This window comes from Girardinichthys multiradiatus, chromosome 7 (genome assembly GCF_021462225.1).
Source record: "Girardinichthys multiradiatus isolate DD_20200921_A chromosome 7, DD_fGirMul_XY1, whole genome shotgun sequence".
Classification (NCBI taxonomy): Eukaryota; Metazoa; Chordata; class Actinopteri; order Cyprinodontiformes; family Goodeidae; genus Girardinichthys; species Girardinichthys multiradiatus.
The window spans coordinates 17,757,315-17,774,320 of record NC_061800.1 but is presented as its reverse complement, the minus strand read 5'-3'; the positions used below and the strand labels follow the sequence as shown (position 1 = coordinate 17,774,320).

Sequence of the window (17,006 nt, the reverse complement as noted above, 5' to 3'; positions counted from 1 at the left end):
GCAATACGCCTAGAAGGTAAATATGTGGCCGAGAAAATAAAAAAAAAGGTGTTTATGAAAGAATAAAACACACAGAAAGACAAGCAGGTAATTCTGCATAAACGTCCGCACAGTTTGACGCACAATAATTATCTTAAAAGTGCAAACCCTGCCCTATTATATCATTTTTTTCTCTATCTGGTTCAGCCTGACTTCGTGTGAAACTTTATTGGAAAGGCGTGAAGAGATCATCTTTATTCTGCTAATAGGAGTTGGGTAAATATTGATTAAACTCAGACCCTCTTTCCCGCCTCATTTCCAGGGGTCTTGGCTTCCGTTTAGCACTCGATTTTCTTAGTTTTCACTCAGTAGGAATCAGGAAAAGTGTGACTCGACTGTGTGGCCAAAGATGTCACAAGGTGTTGCAGTGCTGTATGGCATCTGGAGATTTAAGGTGGATGACGTGAGGAGGGACCCCGTCTTTCTGATTCCCATAACTAAATAACTTATTTTGATTTCTTCTCGATGAAATCCTGATTCCCCGGAGAGGAGAGCCGTCCCAGGCTGCAGGTGCTCTCTGATCACGGACTCAGAGGACGCTGTAACTTTTTTTGTCGCCGCTTCACATGTAACTTTCGTGCGCATTGTGTCGGCAGCATTCAGGAGATGGATAAAACTTGTAAACGCTGACAAGTCCGCGTTTGTTTGGGGTCCACGCTCGTCTGAGAAATTATCGCTCAACTCCTTTAAAGGGCGCAATTGAGAAGCAAGCCCCGTTCTCACCGGGACCCCCTCTTTTTTTTTTTTTTTTTTTCAACCCCCTCCTCCTCCCCCCTCTTTGTCCTCTCCAAAGTGGCGTCTGCATGTCTGACTCTTGCCAGTTACTGATTTGCAGGCAGTATATGTTAAGGTGGCCCATGTAAGTGATTTCCACGGACATCCCACTAAAGGAGAACAAATCGCTGACAAAAGGGGCGCCTTTCCCATTCAGCGGCGTCGTTAGGACAACCCAAAAAGTATTCCTCAGATAATAAGTTCTACTTCAAAGCGTTTCTCGCTGAGGGGTGACTGCTTCACTCCTTTTTATTAAGTCCCCCTCCTTTTTAATGCGGCCGCGGAGTGTCTCTGCCTATTTTCCATCGTGTGTATTTTGGAGCGTCTGTTTCCAAACAGGAGCTTCTCTGCGTTTGGGGCCCTTACCTGTTTACAGGGGCGTCTACAGAAGGTTTTTGTGAGGGGCGGCTACTTGGGGGCCCACAAAGAATTTCAGGGTGGGGTGGGGACACAGAAGTCAAAAGCTATGGCAGAGTTTTAAGATTTTTTTTCAGGCTTATGCGGCAGAGAAGCATTAACCTGAGGTATTTTTATTTTTTTTTTAATACACCAACCGAAAAAAAAGTCAATTATGTTTACAATACCATGCGATTGCTAAAAGACTTGTTTTACTTCTTAGGAGAGGTAAATGAGAACAGACAGAGGGCTATTTGTAACCCCATTTACAAACTGTATATTGACACTATTTGAGGCTCTATATCAATTTTAGTGCCGTAAATATTTATCATCCATCGATAATACAATGATTGGTAGTAGTAATACAAGTACTAGAATAACTGTTGGTGATTTTGCCCCTTCGCCATTTTGTACTTTTGTAGTTTTGTTTATGTCTTATCTGACATTTTAGGGTGCGAGATGGCACCGCACATCTTCTACCGACCACATGTCCATTCATACCTGCTTTGACACCCTATAATAAAAGTCAGTCAGTCGGTCAGTCATTTTCTACCGCTTATTCCATAGTGGGTCACGGGAGATGCTCCAAAGTCTATAAATAATATCTATAAGCAGCTGGCTATAGTCAGTGGGCCCAAACAGGGATCAGAACCCAAATTAATGGAAGTACGGTGTAACAGATACTTTTCAGGTAACAATATGCATTTCAATACATTTGTGAGATTTGTGGCATTTTATGACCTTTTATTCATTATCCTGGTTATAATACTTCGTACCTGCGACAGTGAAAAAACTCATATGTGAAGGTTCAAGTACATCTGTATGAAATGGTGTGTTTACAGATGCAAATTTTGAGCAGGAAGGGACAAAATGGCAACATAGGGAAGGAACTGGGCTAAGAATTGACAAGTTAACCTTGAACCAATGAATCTATTGATCCCACTGTGGTGCGTGTGTGGTAACATCTCCAGAATCCAAAATTTAAACCAAAGCACTAAAACTTCAGTCACCATACTCATATTTATTCATTCACCGATTTGTTTTTTATTCTTAGTCTTCAGTTTTTTTCAGTTTAATTATTTCTTCACTCTCGTCATTTAATTATTTCTTTATATAATAATAAAAATAAAAAAAACTGTTACCTGGAATCCTTTATTAGATGTTGTAACTGTCTAACGTTTTAGAGGCTTGGTTTTTATAGTGTTATAGCTCGCCCCACAGTGATAAAATGTGAGCATTATTAGCCATCATTGGATATAACATGGTTATATTTTTCAAAACCGTGCAAGATTTTTGTTAATCAGAAAGTCATTAATATAACATAAGACTGGATTCAATAGATCGGACATGCACAGCACAGCAAATTGAAAAATAAAACTGCTTTCACTGTGCTGAAGCACTTATTCCTTCAAATCTCTGCAAATGCAACTGGAAACTCTCTGTAAATGTGCAGATTCGCTGTGGAGAACGTCTCAGAAAGATTGGAAGTGAACACCGCTCCCCCCTCGGCAAACGGTCCGTGTTGCATTTGAGCCCCTGGAATAAATAGCCCCCTCCTTACCTATGTTGCTATGGCTGAATTTCAAAATTCAGGTACAACTTCATGTTTTCAAGAAAATCTATATCAAAAATCAGCTGATTTGATTGGTCAGAACATGTTTTTTTAGCTTCTGCAAAAGTTAGTGATCACAGTTTAAAAAACAACAAGTGCTCTCCTTTTTTCTTACGCAAATAGTGATTCGGTTATCAAGTGGAAGGTTAAACCCTTTCAAATGAGATAATTAGTTTTGACAAAACTGCTATGAAGCTTCAGCTGACATACCTATGGTTTACTATGCTGTTGTCATATATAGCAAGGACACAGCAGGGCCAGTAGTGAATGTCAGTCATGTAAAGGACAAAAAAAATATATCACAAAACCATATTTACATAATAGATAAATAAAACATTTTTCAACTCTTAGAAGCCCATACTTTCCCCCCTTAATTTCATTTTTCAAATATTATGCTTTTAACCTAACCTCCAGTGATACCACTGCCTCTCTAAAACTGCTGCCTCATATTGCCTGCAAGTTCAAACCTCTTTCTCTTTTTTCTTATATATAGTAAAAAAATCATCAAAATGTTCTAAGAAAACATTTAAAGAAGTTCCTTTGCACCAACAAAGAGCAAATTATTTTGTGCTGTAAATGACTATTTGAGATAGTTTTCAGTCCTCATTGTCCACACTGACCTGAGTCAGGTGTGTCTTAATTCTCACAGGAAGCAGTTTTTTTTAACTTGCTTATTTTTTCTGATGTTTTTGTTACACAGGAACCAAGTTCCTGTAGGGTTGTCTTTTGTTGTTGTAACTCTGTACTGTTTTAAGCTTCCGTGTCAGTGTCATCTACCTGCCGGGGACAACATGCACTTCTGGAGAAAGGGGTGGAGGGACATTCTATCCCATCCTTGCTTTGATTGGTCTTCGTTTAGTGGCAGTTAGCACAACCGGACATATTCAAGTGAGAATGTCTCACTGCCCGATTGCCATAGAAATCCTAACACGGCGTGCAAGACTGTCAAAGCAGCCAGCCTTCCTCCTGAGAAGCTGCAGAAGCTTTGAAGTGCTTGCACAAACCAGCGTTGGTCAATTTTCATTCTATAGACTCTGGACAGGCAACTCTTTGAAAGTGGGATTCTGCGTTTTAATGGAGGAAATGAGAAAGAACCCTATTTCTTTTACCCCCCTTCCCCCTTTATACACTCTATACACGGATCTGCTTATTGTCAGATATCTTTTTATCTTTTATTTTTCCCATGAATGATTCATGCCTCGGCTGCTTTGTGTTGTCACAGCCTTTTCAGGAGCTAGCGCCATTAGGGGGCTATAAGTTTTCCCATTAGCTCAGTGATTAGTTTATATCAGCCCTCCTTGGCCTGTTGGGCCTGTTTCTCGGAATATGTTAAAAAGAATGAGCAGCTACTTCGGCTTTCCTATTTCTGTTGAGACTGATGGTTGGTAGGCTCTTAATTACAGTTAAAAAGGCTTTTTAAATAAGACGGGTACAACCTCCTTAAACCTCATAATAAACCTGAAATAACCATTGTAATCGCTTCAGCAATCATTCCACACTTGCTTACTGTGTTCATCCTGACTGTTTTTATTAAATATACCAAGAGTTTTGTGTGGTAACTTAAATTTGAAACATCAAGACATTCATAACTGATTCATCTCTCTTTTTTGTCCTTAATCCATGCCATCCACTGGCATCATGCACCTCAATATGAAAGACACATCACTACAAAAGGCATGCGAGCGGAGGGACTTTTTTCACATTTCACGGCCTATCCAGGTAGATGGTTTCATCTTTTACAGAGCACAGATTTAAAAAAAAATAAACAATTCCACATAAAGTTGCAAAAAAAGAACCAAAAAAAAAGGGCTCTTTACATCACCAAAACTGATATTATTATTATTATTATTATTAATATTATTCTTTGGTGTTTCTGTAATTCCAGATAACAATACGGACACCAGCCAATAAATTACAATGTACAAAAGAAACCTCTCCGTCATTAAAACTACACAACATTCACAAGCATCAGTACAGTTACATATTTACAAATCTTTACAGAGTCGACATTTTTAGGGTCTCGGGGGACATTTTTTAACTGGACTCTTTACGCTTGTGTGTGTGTGTGTGTGTGCCTTTTTTTTCTTGCATAAAATAGTCTTAAATAGTTCTTAAATATTACAAAAACAAATCCATCCAAAACGTATTTTTATAAATCTGAAAAACGAGAAATGTTCAGACACTGGGTTGATCACTTTAGCCAAAATCAAGTTTTTTTTTTTTTTGCAACTTATTTTCTCCAGTAACTGTTTGTTGTCATTTGTGGGGCTGCAGGCAGTATCCCCCCCCCCGTGAGATGATGTGACATATGGCCATGTAAAGGATGCCATTTTGAATCTAAATGTAAGATTTAATTAACATCTGTGTAGAAATTCTTTTATAGAAAGTCAAATCAGTCCAATTCAGACCGGTTTTAATCAGCATCCTTTGAATATAAAGTCTTATTTAAGGTTCAAATGGCTTATTTTACTATTATTTTACACACACACATATATATATATATATATATATATATATATATATATATATATATATATATATATATATATATATATAAGGTCAGGGGGTCACATCAGTGATATCTCCTTTTATGAGTGAGCCTGCTCTGCACCCGTTTTTCTGCATTTTGACGGTTCTGGAAGCCAACATCTATAAATGGGTCAACTCAATGGCGAGTTGGACAGTCTGGGTTCAGGTTGTAAACAAGCTATCAAAGCATCGTCCTCGGGTCTGAACCTCTGAAAGAGTCCTCTTCGTCCGAATCCGACGTCGGCACGTCGCTGGAGGGGGTGTGGAGGTGGTTGGGTCCCCCGCTCCCCTGGCACACGTACCACTCGTTGAGGTTGGTGACCTGGGGGGAGAGGTTCGCCGAGCGGTTCCGGTGCGCCTCGGAGCCCGGCGAAGGATTATGGTCCGCCACCAGGGGGTTCGTGGAGGAGATGTAGGCGACATTGGTGGAGGGGGGCGGAGGCGGGGATTTGCAGTGCACTTTCATGTGTTTCCGCAGCGAGCTCGGGTGCGTGTAGGACTTGTCGCAGCCGCGCACTTTGCAGTAGTAGGGCTTGTCGCTGGTGTGCACGTGAGAGTGCTTCTTCCGGTCGCTGCTGTTGGCGAATTTTCGGTCGCAGCCGTCGAACTCGCACTTGAAGGGCTTCTCTCCTTTGGACAAACGAGAAACGCACAGAGTCATGATGTGGGTCTGAAAGCTGCCAGAACAACCCAGAAAATGAACGCTGGAACCACTGTAACATAACAAACGTGTTCGAGTTAAATCTTAAAGATAATCTGGTGTAGCCACGACTGAACATATATCCACTGCTCCACACCCACTTATCCCAACAAATAAGCTCCATTTCTCTGTTGAACACGTGTAACGTTGCCTCCAGGCCTACTGGTTTTTCGTGTTTGCATGTGGCTGGAAGAGAGGGGAGGCAGGAGACCACCAGGAGACGCTTGTGCAATGTCGCACAGCATTTTCTCCCCTTTTCTAAGGCATCATCTTATGTTTGTAATACAAGCCTATGATAAGTTGGACTTATATTTGATCAAATTTGATCAGTTTCAGTGTATCATGACTCGAGTTGGTGGAAAACCTTTGTTGTGAGCAATACAAAAAATATTTAATATAAAAAGCTTACGTAAAAACTACAAATCAAAACTCTAAAGGTAATTTATAATAAATAAACAAATAAAAGATCACTTAGTTGAAAGTTAATCTAAAAATATATATAAGAAATAAACTCCGAAGACAGGTGGAGAAAAGACTGAAAAATGAAGACAAATTAGAGAGGTTCGGGACCAAAAAAAGTCACTTCGTAAAAGATGATCTCCAAAAAAATAGGGCAGCATTTGAAAAATGCAACTAGTTTAGGGGTTATCTCGAACAACACAAAACAACATTAATTCTTTCTATGCAGTTGTTTTTCCTCACTGTTGACCCAAACACATATAATTCAATGGCAGAACACACCAATCTCGCGATGTTTATTATATATATATATATATACACTTTTGGTGGCTGTACACATGTACTATTCACAACAAATACCATCTCAAGGCACGTTTTAAATTCTTATCCAGTCATAGAAGCAGCTTTACATTCAGCTACATGCATTCTATGTCGACTCTGGTCTATCTGCACTGCTTTAGCGTAAAACGTCTTACGCTCGAGGACAATTACATTTACGCGTGCAGTAGTATGTACGTAAGCACGTTTTACAAATCATATGCTCTAATCCTTTGACGCCTACTCCGGGCGCCTGGGTGAATAAGTCGGGGAAAAAAGTTAATATTAACGAAAGGATGTGATAAATGTTTATTTTTCTAAAAATACTGTTGCATTGACAGCTTGTGCGCAATTATGCACGATCGCACTACTCTTTTGTTTCCGATGTGAACTAAAAGGAAACATTCCTCTTGGATCAGTAGTTTTAGACACATAGAAGCATGTTTTACAGACCTGTGTGAGTTCTCTTGTGGATCTTGAGGTTTTCTGACCTGGCGAACACTTTCCCGCATCCTGGGAACGGACACGGGAAGGGTTTCTCCCCGGTGTGAACTCGGATGTGGTTTATCAGTTTGTACTTTGCCTTGAAAGCCTTCCCCTCCCGCGGACATTCCTCCCAGAAGCAGACGTGCGTGCTCTGCTCGGGTCCGCCGACGTGCTCCACCGTGACGTGGTTGACCAGTTCGTGCATGGTGCTGTAGGTCTTGGAGCAGGGCTTCTTCTGGTTCTGATCCTGGTCGATCCACTTGCAGATGAGCTCCTGCTTGATGGGCTGCCGCATGTATCTCAGAAACGCCCCCGCCGCTCCGTGAGGAGCTGCGGCGGCAGCGGCGATGTTCATGTTGAGGTTCATGGTGTTATAGCTGTGCAGGGAGGACGCTCCGTAGTGCTCCGGCCTGTGGCCGAAGTGCTCCGGCCGGCCGTACACGTCCCCCGGGATGCCCAGGCGCATCTGCCCATTGAGGGCATGGTGGTGGCCACCTGGGGACGCCTGCTCGTGAAGTCCAGTGAAAAGTGAATGGGCCCCACTCTCCGTGTGCCCATAAGCACCTGTTGGGGAGATGAACATGCCATGGTGATGAGGGGAGGAGGCGGAACTATGCTGGTCGCCAAGTGCATGCATAGCAGAGGCTGAGAGTTCTCTCCTGAGGATGAAGTCCCTGCTGCTTGAGTAGCCTGAGTGGGGGTGAGCCACGGGGAAACCCTGAGCAGGAGTGAAAGATGCCGCGGTCTGGGCTTCGGGATGGCTCTGAATGTGCTGAGTGGGGCTAAGTTTGAGAGCATTTGTCTGTGCCATGTGCTCGGGTCCAAATGGAGTGAGTGCCACTCCGGGGTCGTTGCCCAGCTCCCCAGGGTGGAGGTGGGCATGGTGGGAGAGAGGGTGATGCCCCCCTAGCCCCGGGAAGCCTGTCATATTCTGATGAGGAAGGGGCTGAGTTGATGCCAAATCCGCTAATCTTATCGCCGGGTTCCTCTTGCTTAAAGGGGGTTCCATAACTTACACACACAAGTCCATCCGCGCTCACCGCAGCTGTTTTTGCGCTCTAAAACATGAGGAAAATATGTACATAAGGGCCCTATGAGTTCTTTTGTCCGGCTTCTAACTCTGCTTGCTCCTTTCCCCACTCTGTCCTCAAGCGATTGGCAGAACATACAACAGTTGGAGGACACAGTGGGGAATACAGTTTAGAAATGGCACTGCGGGTATTGGACGGATTTCGGTGACTGGCAGTTAGGAGAACGAAGCGATTGGCTGTCGTTCAGCGCAGGGGCTCAGCAGGGTTCCGCCCCCTCACTCTCCTAATCGCTGTTGACTCCAAAAAGTTGTACTCACAAAGTTACCGAGCGGATCTGGTTTGTGCGTCTCTCTCCCTCTCTCTTTCCCTCTGTGTGTGTGTGTGTGTGTGTGTGTGTGTGTGTGTGTGTGTTTACTGGTGCAGGTCATCGAAATATCAGTTTACGCGTCAAGTGCGTTCCAGTTCACCCCCGAGGTCTAGTGTTTGCAAATGCCTCACTATTATTCTGCCATATAAATATATTTTAAAAGAAATAAACATAAATAAATAATTAAACAGATCAATAAATTAGCCAGATGCTTGTATTTGTATGAGATGTGCAAAAGATGACAAATAGGCTCTAAGGGGGGAGCACACACAGCAGGAGAGCATTGTTTATTTATTCGATATTCAGCTATTTTTGATAAACAAGAACGTGTGGCAAAAAAAAAAAAAAAAAAAAAAAGAAATATGTAAGGAATAATAAACTAATCAAAAATATAAAATATATAAAAAAAAAACATGTTATTAAATGAACAAATAAATAACAGGGAGAAACAAACACATTATAGAGTTCAATGAAGATGAATGAAATATAAACATATTAAATAAATTATAATAAATTGTTGAAAAGAATGGAAGACATTTATCCACTCCAGGTTTTGGTATTTATTTAACCCTGCCACTTCTTGTGTTTTTAGTCGTTACTTACACATTTTTACCAAATGTAATAAATACCCTCAATATTCTAGCTTCTAAACTTGTTAAATGTAATAAAGTGTTTATTAACCTCTTCTCACAAGTAGAAGTAAGAAAAAGCATACAACTGTTATACACTTCTATATATTTATATATAGCAATATATACATATATATTTATACAATGTGACTCAGTTTATTATATATTAATGTGGTTACATTTGCAAAACCTTCGCATACTTTCTGTACTCCTTTATTTATATTTTTACTGCCTCTGAAAAAATCTCGTCAATTTAACCTTTTGCACCTTTTGTAACAGATTTGTTAAAGAAAGTTTTGCTTTTTTTCCTTTAACTCCAACTTGTACTTTGACAGTATATGTCCCTGTTTTAAGTCCACATATCCCCCTATTCCAGTGGTGTCATTTCTCATTTCTACACTGCAGTAACAAACCTTACACTGTTGCAACTGCAAGGTGTGTGGGAGCTGAGAAGGAGCTGTAAATTGCAAAATGCTCAAAAAGTGGCAACCAGTAAGCAAATGACTCGAATTTCATCAATTTCTATGAAAATGTTTGATATAATTTAAGCTTGTTGCATGAGCATCACGGGCTGAAAATGATTTATGAACTTCATAAAAAGCATAACGTGAATATTTACTATGCCATAGTGCAATAAATAAATAAAGTGTATAATCTGTTCAGTTTATAACTAAGCATTTGTGCTTATTTATTACAAGCTGCTCTTTAATTTCACTAAAACTATGACTATACTATGTTGATATTTTTTCTTAGAATTTTGAAGTTGCTAAAAATAATAGTAGAGTGTAATAAAAAATACATTATAAATAAATTAATTGTATCAGCTCCAAAGAGCACTTTGCTTCAGGTAACCCATAAAATACACAGGAGCAGCTCGAGCATTGTTCATGATTTTGCTGCAAGCTTTATTTCCCAAAACCCAGTAAATGTAGAAGTAATCAATAAACACACTCAAAAATCTGATTTTGGCTATAAAATTCATCAAGACTAGACTTGCTTCCGATTCACGCACACGAATGTTGGTTTACGCATGGCTACACGCTGGTGTAAAATTTCCAAAACCTCTCTTTTACTTCCTCCCTAACAGAAATTAAAGTACAAAAGTTTGCAATCTGAGTTAATTTCTAGTGACTTATGGTTCCTTTATCACCGAAAAGCTGACGATGTCTCGGGCTGAAGCAGGAGAGGAGTGGGTGGGGACACCAGAGACCCTCTCTTTACCTCTAAAACAAAGACGCTTTGTCATAAACTGGGTTATTTTCCCAAAAGGAGTCAGGGGGTGGCATATGTGGTCTTAACGGGTCAGAGGTCAAACATCCATGAAACACAAGGTCGCCGAAGCCACACAAGTAACCTTCCAGCGTGTCACCATATTGATACTGTCGGAGTAACAGAGAGGAGAAACCTTCCTTATAATAACGCAGCCGGAGCGCTCCTTATGTGATCAAGATTGTAGGTTTTATTGACGGCGTTTCCTGCACGCAGCGCTGAGGCTGTCAATGCGTTCTGTGAGCTCTCACTTCACATTCTGACTCATATTTTCAGTGATTTATGTGCTACATCTGCAGGCCGGGTCCCAACGTGTAATATAGTGCCTCTAAAAACCTGTTGAAATACTGCTCTTTGGGGGGATTTTCCTATGAGCCAGCCCCTCTTGTTATTTCCCCTCAAATGGAAGAGCGCTACAGCCTTTACCGATTGATTTTTCTCTCCTTTTTCTTATTTTTTTAATTTTCTTTATGCTTTTCTCTCTGTCTGGGGAATGCTCCCTGGTTTCCCCACAAAAATAAAGAACTTCTTATAGGGGTCGGCAGACGTGACTTTGAACTTGGATCAGCTCCTGCGTTTCCTGTGGTGCGGGTTGAAATAGACTTGGGAGAATGGCGCATACACAGCGACCCATTCTTCCACCATAACTTGGAGCCAGGAGACACACAATTTTAAAGAAAAAAAAAAGTAAAAAAAAAAAAGAAGAGGAAAAAGTCTTTCCCTAGGCATTCACCGTTATTTGTCGCCCAGAATGCGTAGAGCCGAGACTGGCAGAGGACTCCTCTGCGGTACAAGAGAGTCTGCGTGGATTTTTATGTGGTGAAAATGTAAGTAAACTTCCTTTTTGGCTTTGGGAGCGAATGAGCTGCTTATGATGTATGGCTTTTCTGTTAACTGTTTCGGCTCAGACTGGAAAGTTGCCATGAAAACGTGAGCTTTGAAAAAATGGGCCAGAAATAATTTTCAACCAGTTTTAGGGTGGAACAAAAACAACACAAACCAAATCTTTCAGCCAAAAACAGCTTCAGATTTACAGATCACAGAGGATTGACTTTGATCTTTTCACTGTTCAGCACCATGTCATGCAACTTCATTTGTTTGTGGTGACTGTGAGAACCACAGAGGGAGCAGAAGCAGCATTGTACAGAACCATTAAAGCACCAGTAACAAGCACTGGAGGTTTGTAGGGTGAAAACTGGAGAACCACAACATACTCAGTTGTGGTTGTTGGGAAACCACCGGGCTCCATATGGCGCTACACATGCTCTTTTCAGCTAAATCTATCTGCAGCGTCATCATTATGCCCTCAGCATTATAATGCCACCACCATGTTTCACCGTGGGGATGGTGTGTTAAGGGTCAAACTTCAAATGTGGTGTCATCTTAATTATGGATTGACAATGTTTTTACTTAAGCTTTACAAATGTGTGCTGCGTTGTGTGGCATTGTCACATAAAATTCAAATAAAACACTGAAGTATGTGGCTGTAACATGATAAAGTAAAGAAATAGCTCTATCTATCTATCTATCTATCTATCTATCTATCTATCTATCTATCTATCTATCTATCTATCTATCTATCTATCTATCTATCTATCTATCTATCTATCTATCTATCTATCTATCTATCTATCTATCTATCTATCTATCTATCTATCTATCTATCTATCTATCTATCTATCTATCTATCTATCTATCTATCTATCTATCTATCTATCTATCTATCTATCTATCTATCTATCTATCTGTCTATCTATCTATCTATCTGTCTATCTATCTATCTATCTATCTGTCTATCTATCTATCTATCTATCTGTCTATCTATCTATCTGACTTTTTAAACTTTAACTACGCTCATAAATACACAAAGCTGCTGCGCCAAATGTAGACAGGAAAAGTAAATTAGTATTTTTTTAATCAAATAAATGATTTCTCATTCACTGCCATTACCAGAGCGTAACATCCAGAAAATATCAACAAAAAGAAAAAAAAAACGCGGACTCGTCTCTTGTGTCGTGATCCGCTAAGCCTGTTTAGAGAAACAGAAAAAAAGAAAATCTTCTCTCCTAAAAAGTAGGCGGTAATCGTTTGCTTGGAAAAATGGCGTTGCGCTATTAAGTCGCTAGAGCGCTACCTGCCATTGGAGGGGCACCTGGGATTGATGAGGCGCGGTAGCCAATGGGACTGCGCGGAAGGAGCGAACGGGCTTCAGTTAAAGGGTGCAGAAGAGGAGGTAGAGCCAGTCCACAGAGAAACAGGGACCCTCCGCCGATAAATCGCTCACTCCTAGCCAGAGAAATAAATCCGTTCCCAAACTGGATCGCGGTGATTTTTTTTATTTATTCTTGCGATGCTCCAACCACTCTCGCTCTGCGTGCGCAGAAGACGCCTAGTAAGATAATTGTTTTGTTTGTATTTTTGAATTCTTATTTTCATTAAAGCATCAAAGTAGGAGGAAAGGACACAGGGGAAGACTTCACTTTCGTGTGGATTTTTCGATTCCAAGTAATTTCAAAATTCTTGTATTGCTAGTTAAGTTTGTATTTGTTGGTTATGAGCTGAGAAACGCGTTCCTTTCATGCCTGATATGGTGTTTCCAAAGCTGGAAGTTGCATCTTTGCGTGTCAACATTTGATTTGTTTTTTCTTGTTTTACTGTAATTGAAAAAAAAAAAAGATATCTGTACTGGTTTTGAAAAGCAAAACAATAATGTTACTGGATGCTGGCCACCAGTTCCCCGGACTGGGAGTGGGCTCGTTTGCCAGGCATCACTCTGCGAGCGAGATGCAGGACAGAGACTTGAGTTTGGCGCAGAACAGCTTTGTAGACTCCGCACACATGGGTGCGTTCAAGCTAAACCACGATCTCTCCCCGGGACAGAGCTCTGCCTTCACCACCCAGGCGCCGGGCTACCCCGCTGCGGCTCTGGGGGCCCACGCCGCCCATGTCACGTCGTACGCGAGCTCCCCCTTCAACTCCACCAGGGACTTTCTCTTTCGCAGCCGCGGCTTCGGTGAATCCTCTCCAGCGAGCGGCCAGCACGCTATTTTTGGCCCCACTACGGGATCCCTTCATCACTCCCACACAGACACTCAGAGCCACATTCTCTTCCCCGGGATCCACGACCAGCACGGCTCCCACGGTTCCCCGAACGTCCTAAACGGCCAAATGAGACTCGGACTGCCGGGTGAAGTTTTCGGGCGCTCCGAGCAGTACCACCAGGTCTCCAGCCCGAGGACCGACCCGTACTCTGCCGCGCAGCTCCACAACCAGTACGGCTCCATGAATATGAACATGGGTATGAACATGGCAGCCCACCACCACCATCACCCCGGTGCCTTTTTCCGCTACATGAGGCAGCAGTGCATCAAGCAGGAGCTCATCTGCAAGTGGATCGACCCGGAGCAGCTGAGCAACCCCAAGAAGTGCTGCAACAAAACTTTCAGCACCATGCATGAGCTGGTCACGCATGTCTCCGTGGAACACGTCGGTGGTCCGGAGCAGACCAACCACATCTGCTTCTGGGAGGACTGTCCCCGGGAGAGCAAGCCGTTCAAGGCGAAATACAAACTGGTGAACCACATTCGGGTGCACACGGGGGAGAAGCCCTTCCCGTGCCCCTTTCCCGGTTGCGGCAAGGTCTTCGCCCGCTCAGAAAACTTGAAAATTCACAAGAGAACGCACACAGGTAGGCCCTAATTTTAATCTTGGAGGGGGGGAGAGGGGGGGGGGGGGGGGGGGGGGATTAGAGATTTAAATATATAGTAAACCTTCACGATTTACCTTCAAATTGATTTAAACAATTAGGATCTGTGTAATTGTTATTGTCCCGCATGTGCTTTTATTTCCATGCCATCTAAATGCGTCTCGCTACCAGCAAATCACAATAGAATCTGATTAAGAGCGAGTATTTTGGGCTACTAAAGTAGACAGTAATTAAAGTAACAAAGCAGATTTAGACCCGAAGCAGGGATCGTTCATTTTACCATTACATGTGCTCTCGTTGGGCTCCTTTATAACTGTACTATTGGGTGTTAAAACAATGTTTCTAGTTGCACTGAAAGCAGAACTGCTACTGTTTACTTTGATTTAAGGTTCGTAGAAGTGGGTCAGTGATAACAGTAGGAGCGCTTTGCGTGCGCAGCTGAGCAGCCCGGGCTTGTGTAGTAAATCGCATCAGCTCGTTCACGAACGCTCTTTAATGGCGCTTATCTCCTCCACTGCGCTCCTCTGCTCACAGGATCGCGTTTTATCCGGGCTTTATTAATTAAATATTTCTATCTTGACTTGTGCGTCTCGTTTCTGTTGTAGGCAGCAGCAAATGAGAGCCTTTTGTTTGCGCCCCTTCTGATGAGCTGAGGTGCTAGACGGGGCCTTTATCAGGCACTTTTTTTCGCATTTAAGCGCATTTTCGTGGGACAAACATGAAATCGATCATGTGCTAATTAGATTTTTATTGTCTTTGCTCCAAATGGTATGCCTCCCATGTAAGGCCCACCGAGGACGGCCTTCACACCCCTTTCCTAAATCACCATGTGCATTATTTACGGTGAACAAGTCTTCAAACTCTCCCCTCCTCCTCCTCCTCCTTTATCCAGACTTATTTTAAATCAGCTGCTTTAACTTTAAAAAAATCACTGATGGAAAGCAAAACATGCACTGAGCTTAACTTTTGCGTTTGGACTTTACGCACGCGTTTTACGCACACAAATGCAACCCCTGAGGCGATATCATTCAAAATATATCTGACTCATATTAATCTGGTTGCTGTTTTTTATTCTGCAGGAGAGAAACCGTTCCAGTGCGAGTTTGAGGGCTGTGACAGAAGATTCGCAAATAGCAGCGACCGAAAGAAACACATGCATGTTCACACGTCGGACAAGCCGTATTTGTGCAAAATGTGCGACAAGTCCTACACACACCCCAGCTCTCTACGAAAACACATGAAGGTAAATATCTTGCTCTTAGTACAGTGTGTGTGGAGCAATATTGCTCATCATATTTTTGGTTGTATAGAGTCACTTTTTTGCAGCTGTTTGCAAATGCCTACATCTGCTTTTTTTTTTTTTTTTGCTTCACATGTTTGAATTCTTTTTGTTCTTTTATCCAACCAGGTCCACGAATCCACTCCATCTGCGTCAGATTCATCGCCAGCTGCAAGCTCCGGCTACGAGTCGTCTACACCCCCGGGCCTGGTGTCCCCCACCACCGAGACCCAAAGCAACACCACTCTGTCCCCAGCCTCAGCTGTGCACAACACCACCAGCCACAGTGGCCTGTCCTCCAATTTCAGTGAATGGTATGTGTAGGACTGAGCGAAGCCACACACACTGCACTTCGCAGCACTGGGCCATTCCACAGGATATTCTTGTTATTTGGACACACAAAAAAAACATTTATTTTTTATTTTATTATCCACCAGGCAGGATGATACTGACCAGCAGAGGGAAATGTGTATAATAAACCTGGGGATGTGTGTTTCATACTGTAAATAGGAACTTAAAAAAAATCCACGTTCCCATTTGGTTGTGGTAGTTTTGTCAAGTCTTTTGGTGTATAGATGTTCATTCGGGTAGCTGTTTCTCTAACTGGAATCTTAGTGCACATATTACCATTAAAATCTGTACTATAATCTTGACTATTGTGATCCTGAGGCAAACTGATTGTACTATACTAAAACATCTATAAACTGGAGAGAGTGCCAAAGTTAACCGTCTAACTCCCAACAGACCACAATAATCCTGATCGTGAATGTATATTTTAGTTTGCTGGGGCTTAACTTGTGATGTTTTTGTGCTTTGCAAGTTTGAATTGTGAAAAAAAAAAGAGAAAACCCTTTCTGGAAAGATTGTGAGGTCAAATAAACGTTGTGCCGTTTTTTTTTTTTGGTTGTCTTTTTTTTTTTTGGTCTGTACCCACACATCCTTTCCCTTATTTTGTAAATATCAGCTGCCATATTTATCCATTTGTAATTAAATTATGGTATTTACTTGCTACAGATGAAACAGTATTTATAAAAAGAATGTTTCTTTACCTATAAATATGTACAATGACGAGCTGAAAACACGGGCAGTTGTTTCGTTTTGTGCTAACTTTTGTTCAAAGTTTTAAGAGGTGTTTCCTTCTTTTAATTGTGATAAGAATTTTACTGCTTACAAATAATAATAAAAAGGTGTTGCAAGTGCTGAATAATCCCTTTGTCATGTTTTTTTGAAAATGTTGCTGGCTGCTAGTGTTTGGTGTTGGAGCTGCATGTTGTTTGGCAGCTGCTTTGGAATTAATTAGGGCCTCTAAACAACGTTCAGTCAGTTTTAGGGTTCAACTCAAACATGCAGGTTTGCAGAGCGTGCATGCTGATGAGCTCTATGCTTTTTAGGTTGCATTTAGGGTGCATGCT

General features: G+C 41.8%; 2 protein-coding genes across 2 annotated transcripts; one reads left to right on the top strand and one right to left on the bottom strand.

The window, feature by feature from the left end:
- Window positions 1-4,324: 4,324 nt before the first annotated feature.
- On the bottom strand, window positions 4,325-8,682 carry zic5 (zic family member 5 (odd-paired homolog, Drosophila)). Its single transcript, XM_047370836.1, has 2 exons — window positions 7,281-8,682; window positions 4,325-5,980 (listed from the first exon to the last, which is right to left on the bottom strand). Exons 1-2 carry the CDS (start codon window positions 8,320-8,322, stop codon window positions 5,532-5,534), a joined length of 1,491 nt encoding a protein of 496 aa, XP_047226792.1. The 5' UTR covers window positions 8,323-8,682; the 3' UTR covers window positions 4,325-5,531.
- Window positions 8,683-12,829: 4,147 nt separating this feature from the next.
- Window positions 12,830-16,801, top strand: zic2a (zic family member 2 (odd-paired homolog, Drosophila), a). The gene is made up of 3 exons (XM_047370837.1): window positions 12,830-14,297; window positions 15,395-15,558; window positions 15,724-16,801. The coding sequence occupies exons 1-3, from the start codon at window positions 13,319-13,321 to the stop codon at window positions 15,916-15,918; spliced, it is 1,338 nt and encodes a 445-aa protein (XP_047226793.1). The 5' UTR covers window positions 12,830-13,318; the 3' UTR covers window positions 15,919-16,801.
- Window positions 16,802-17,006: the final 205 nt, after the last annotated feature.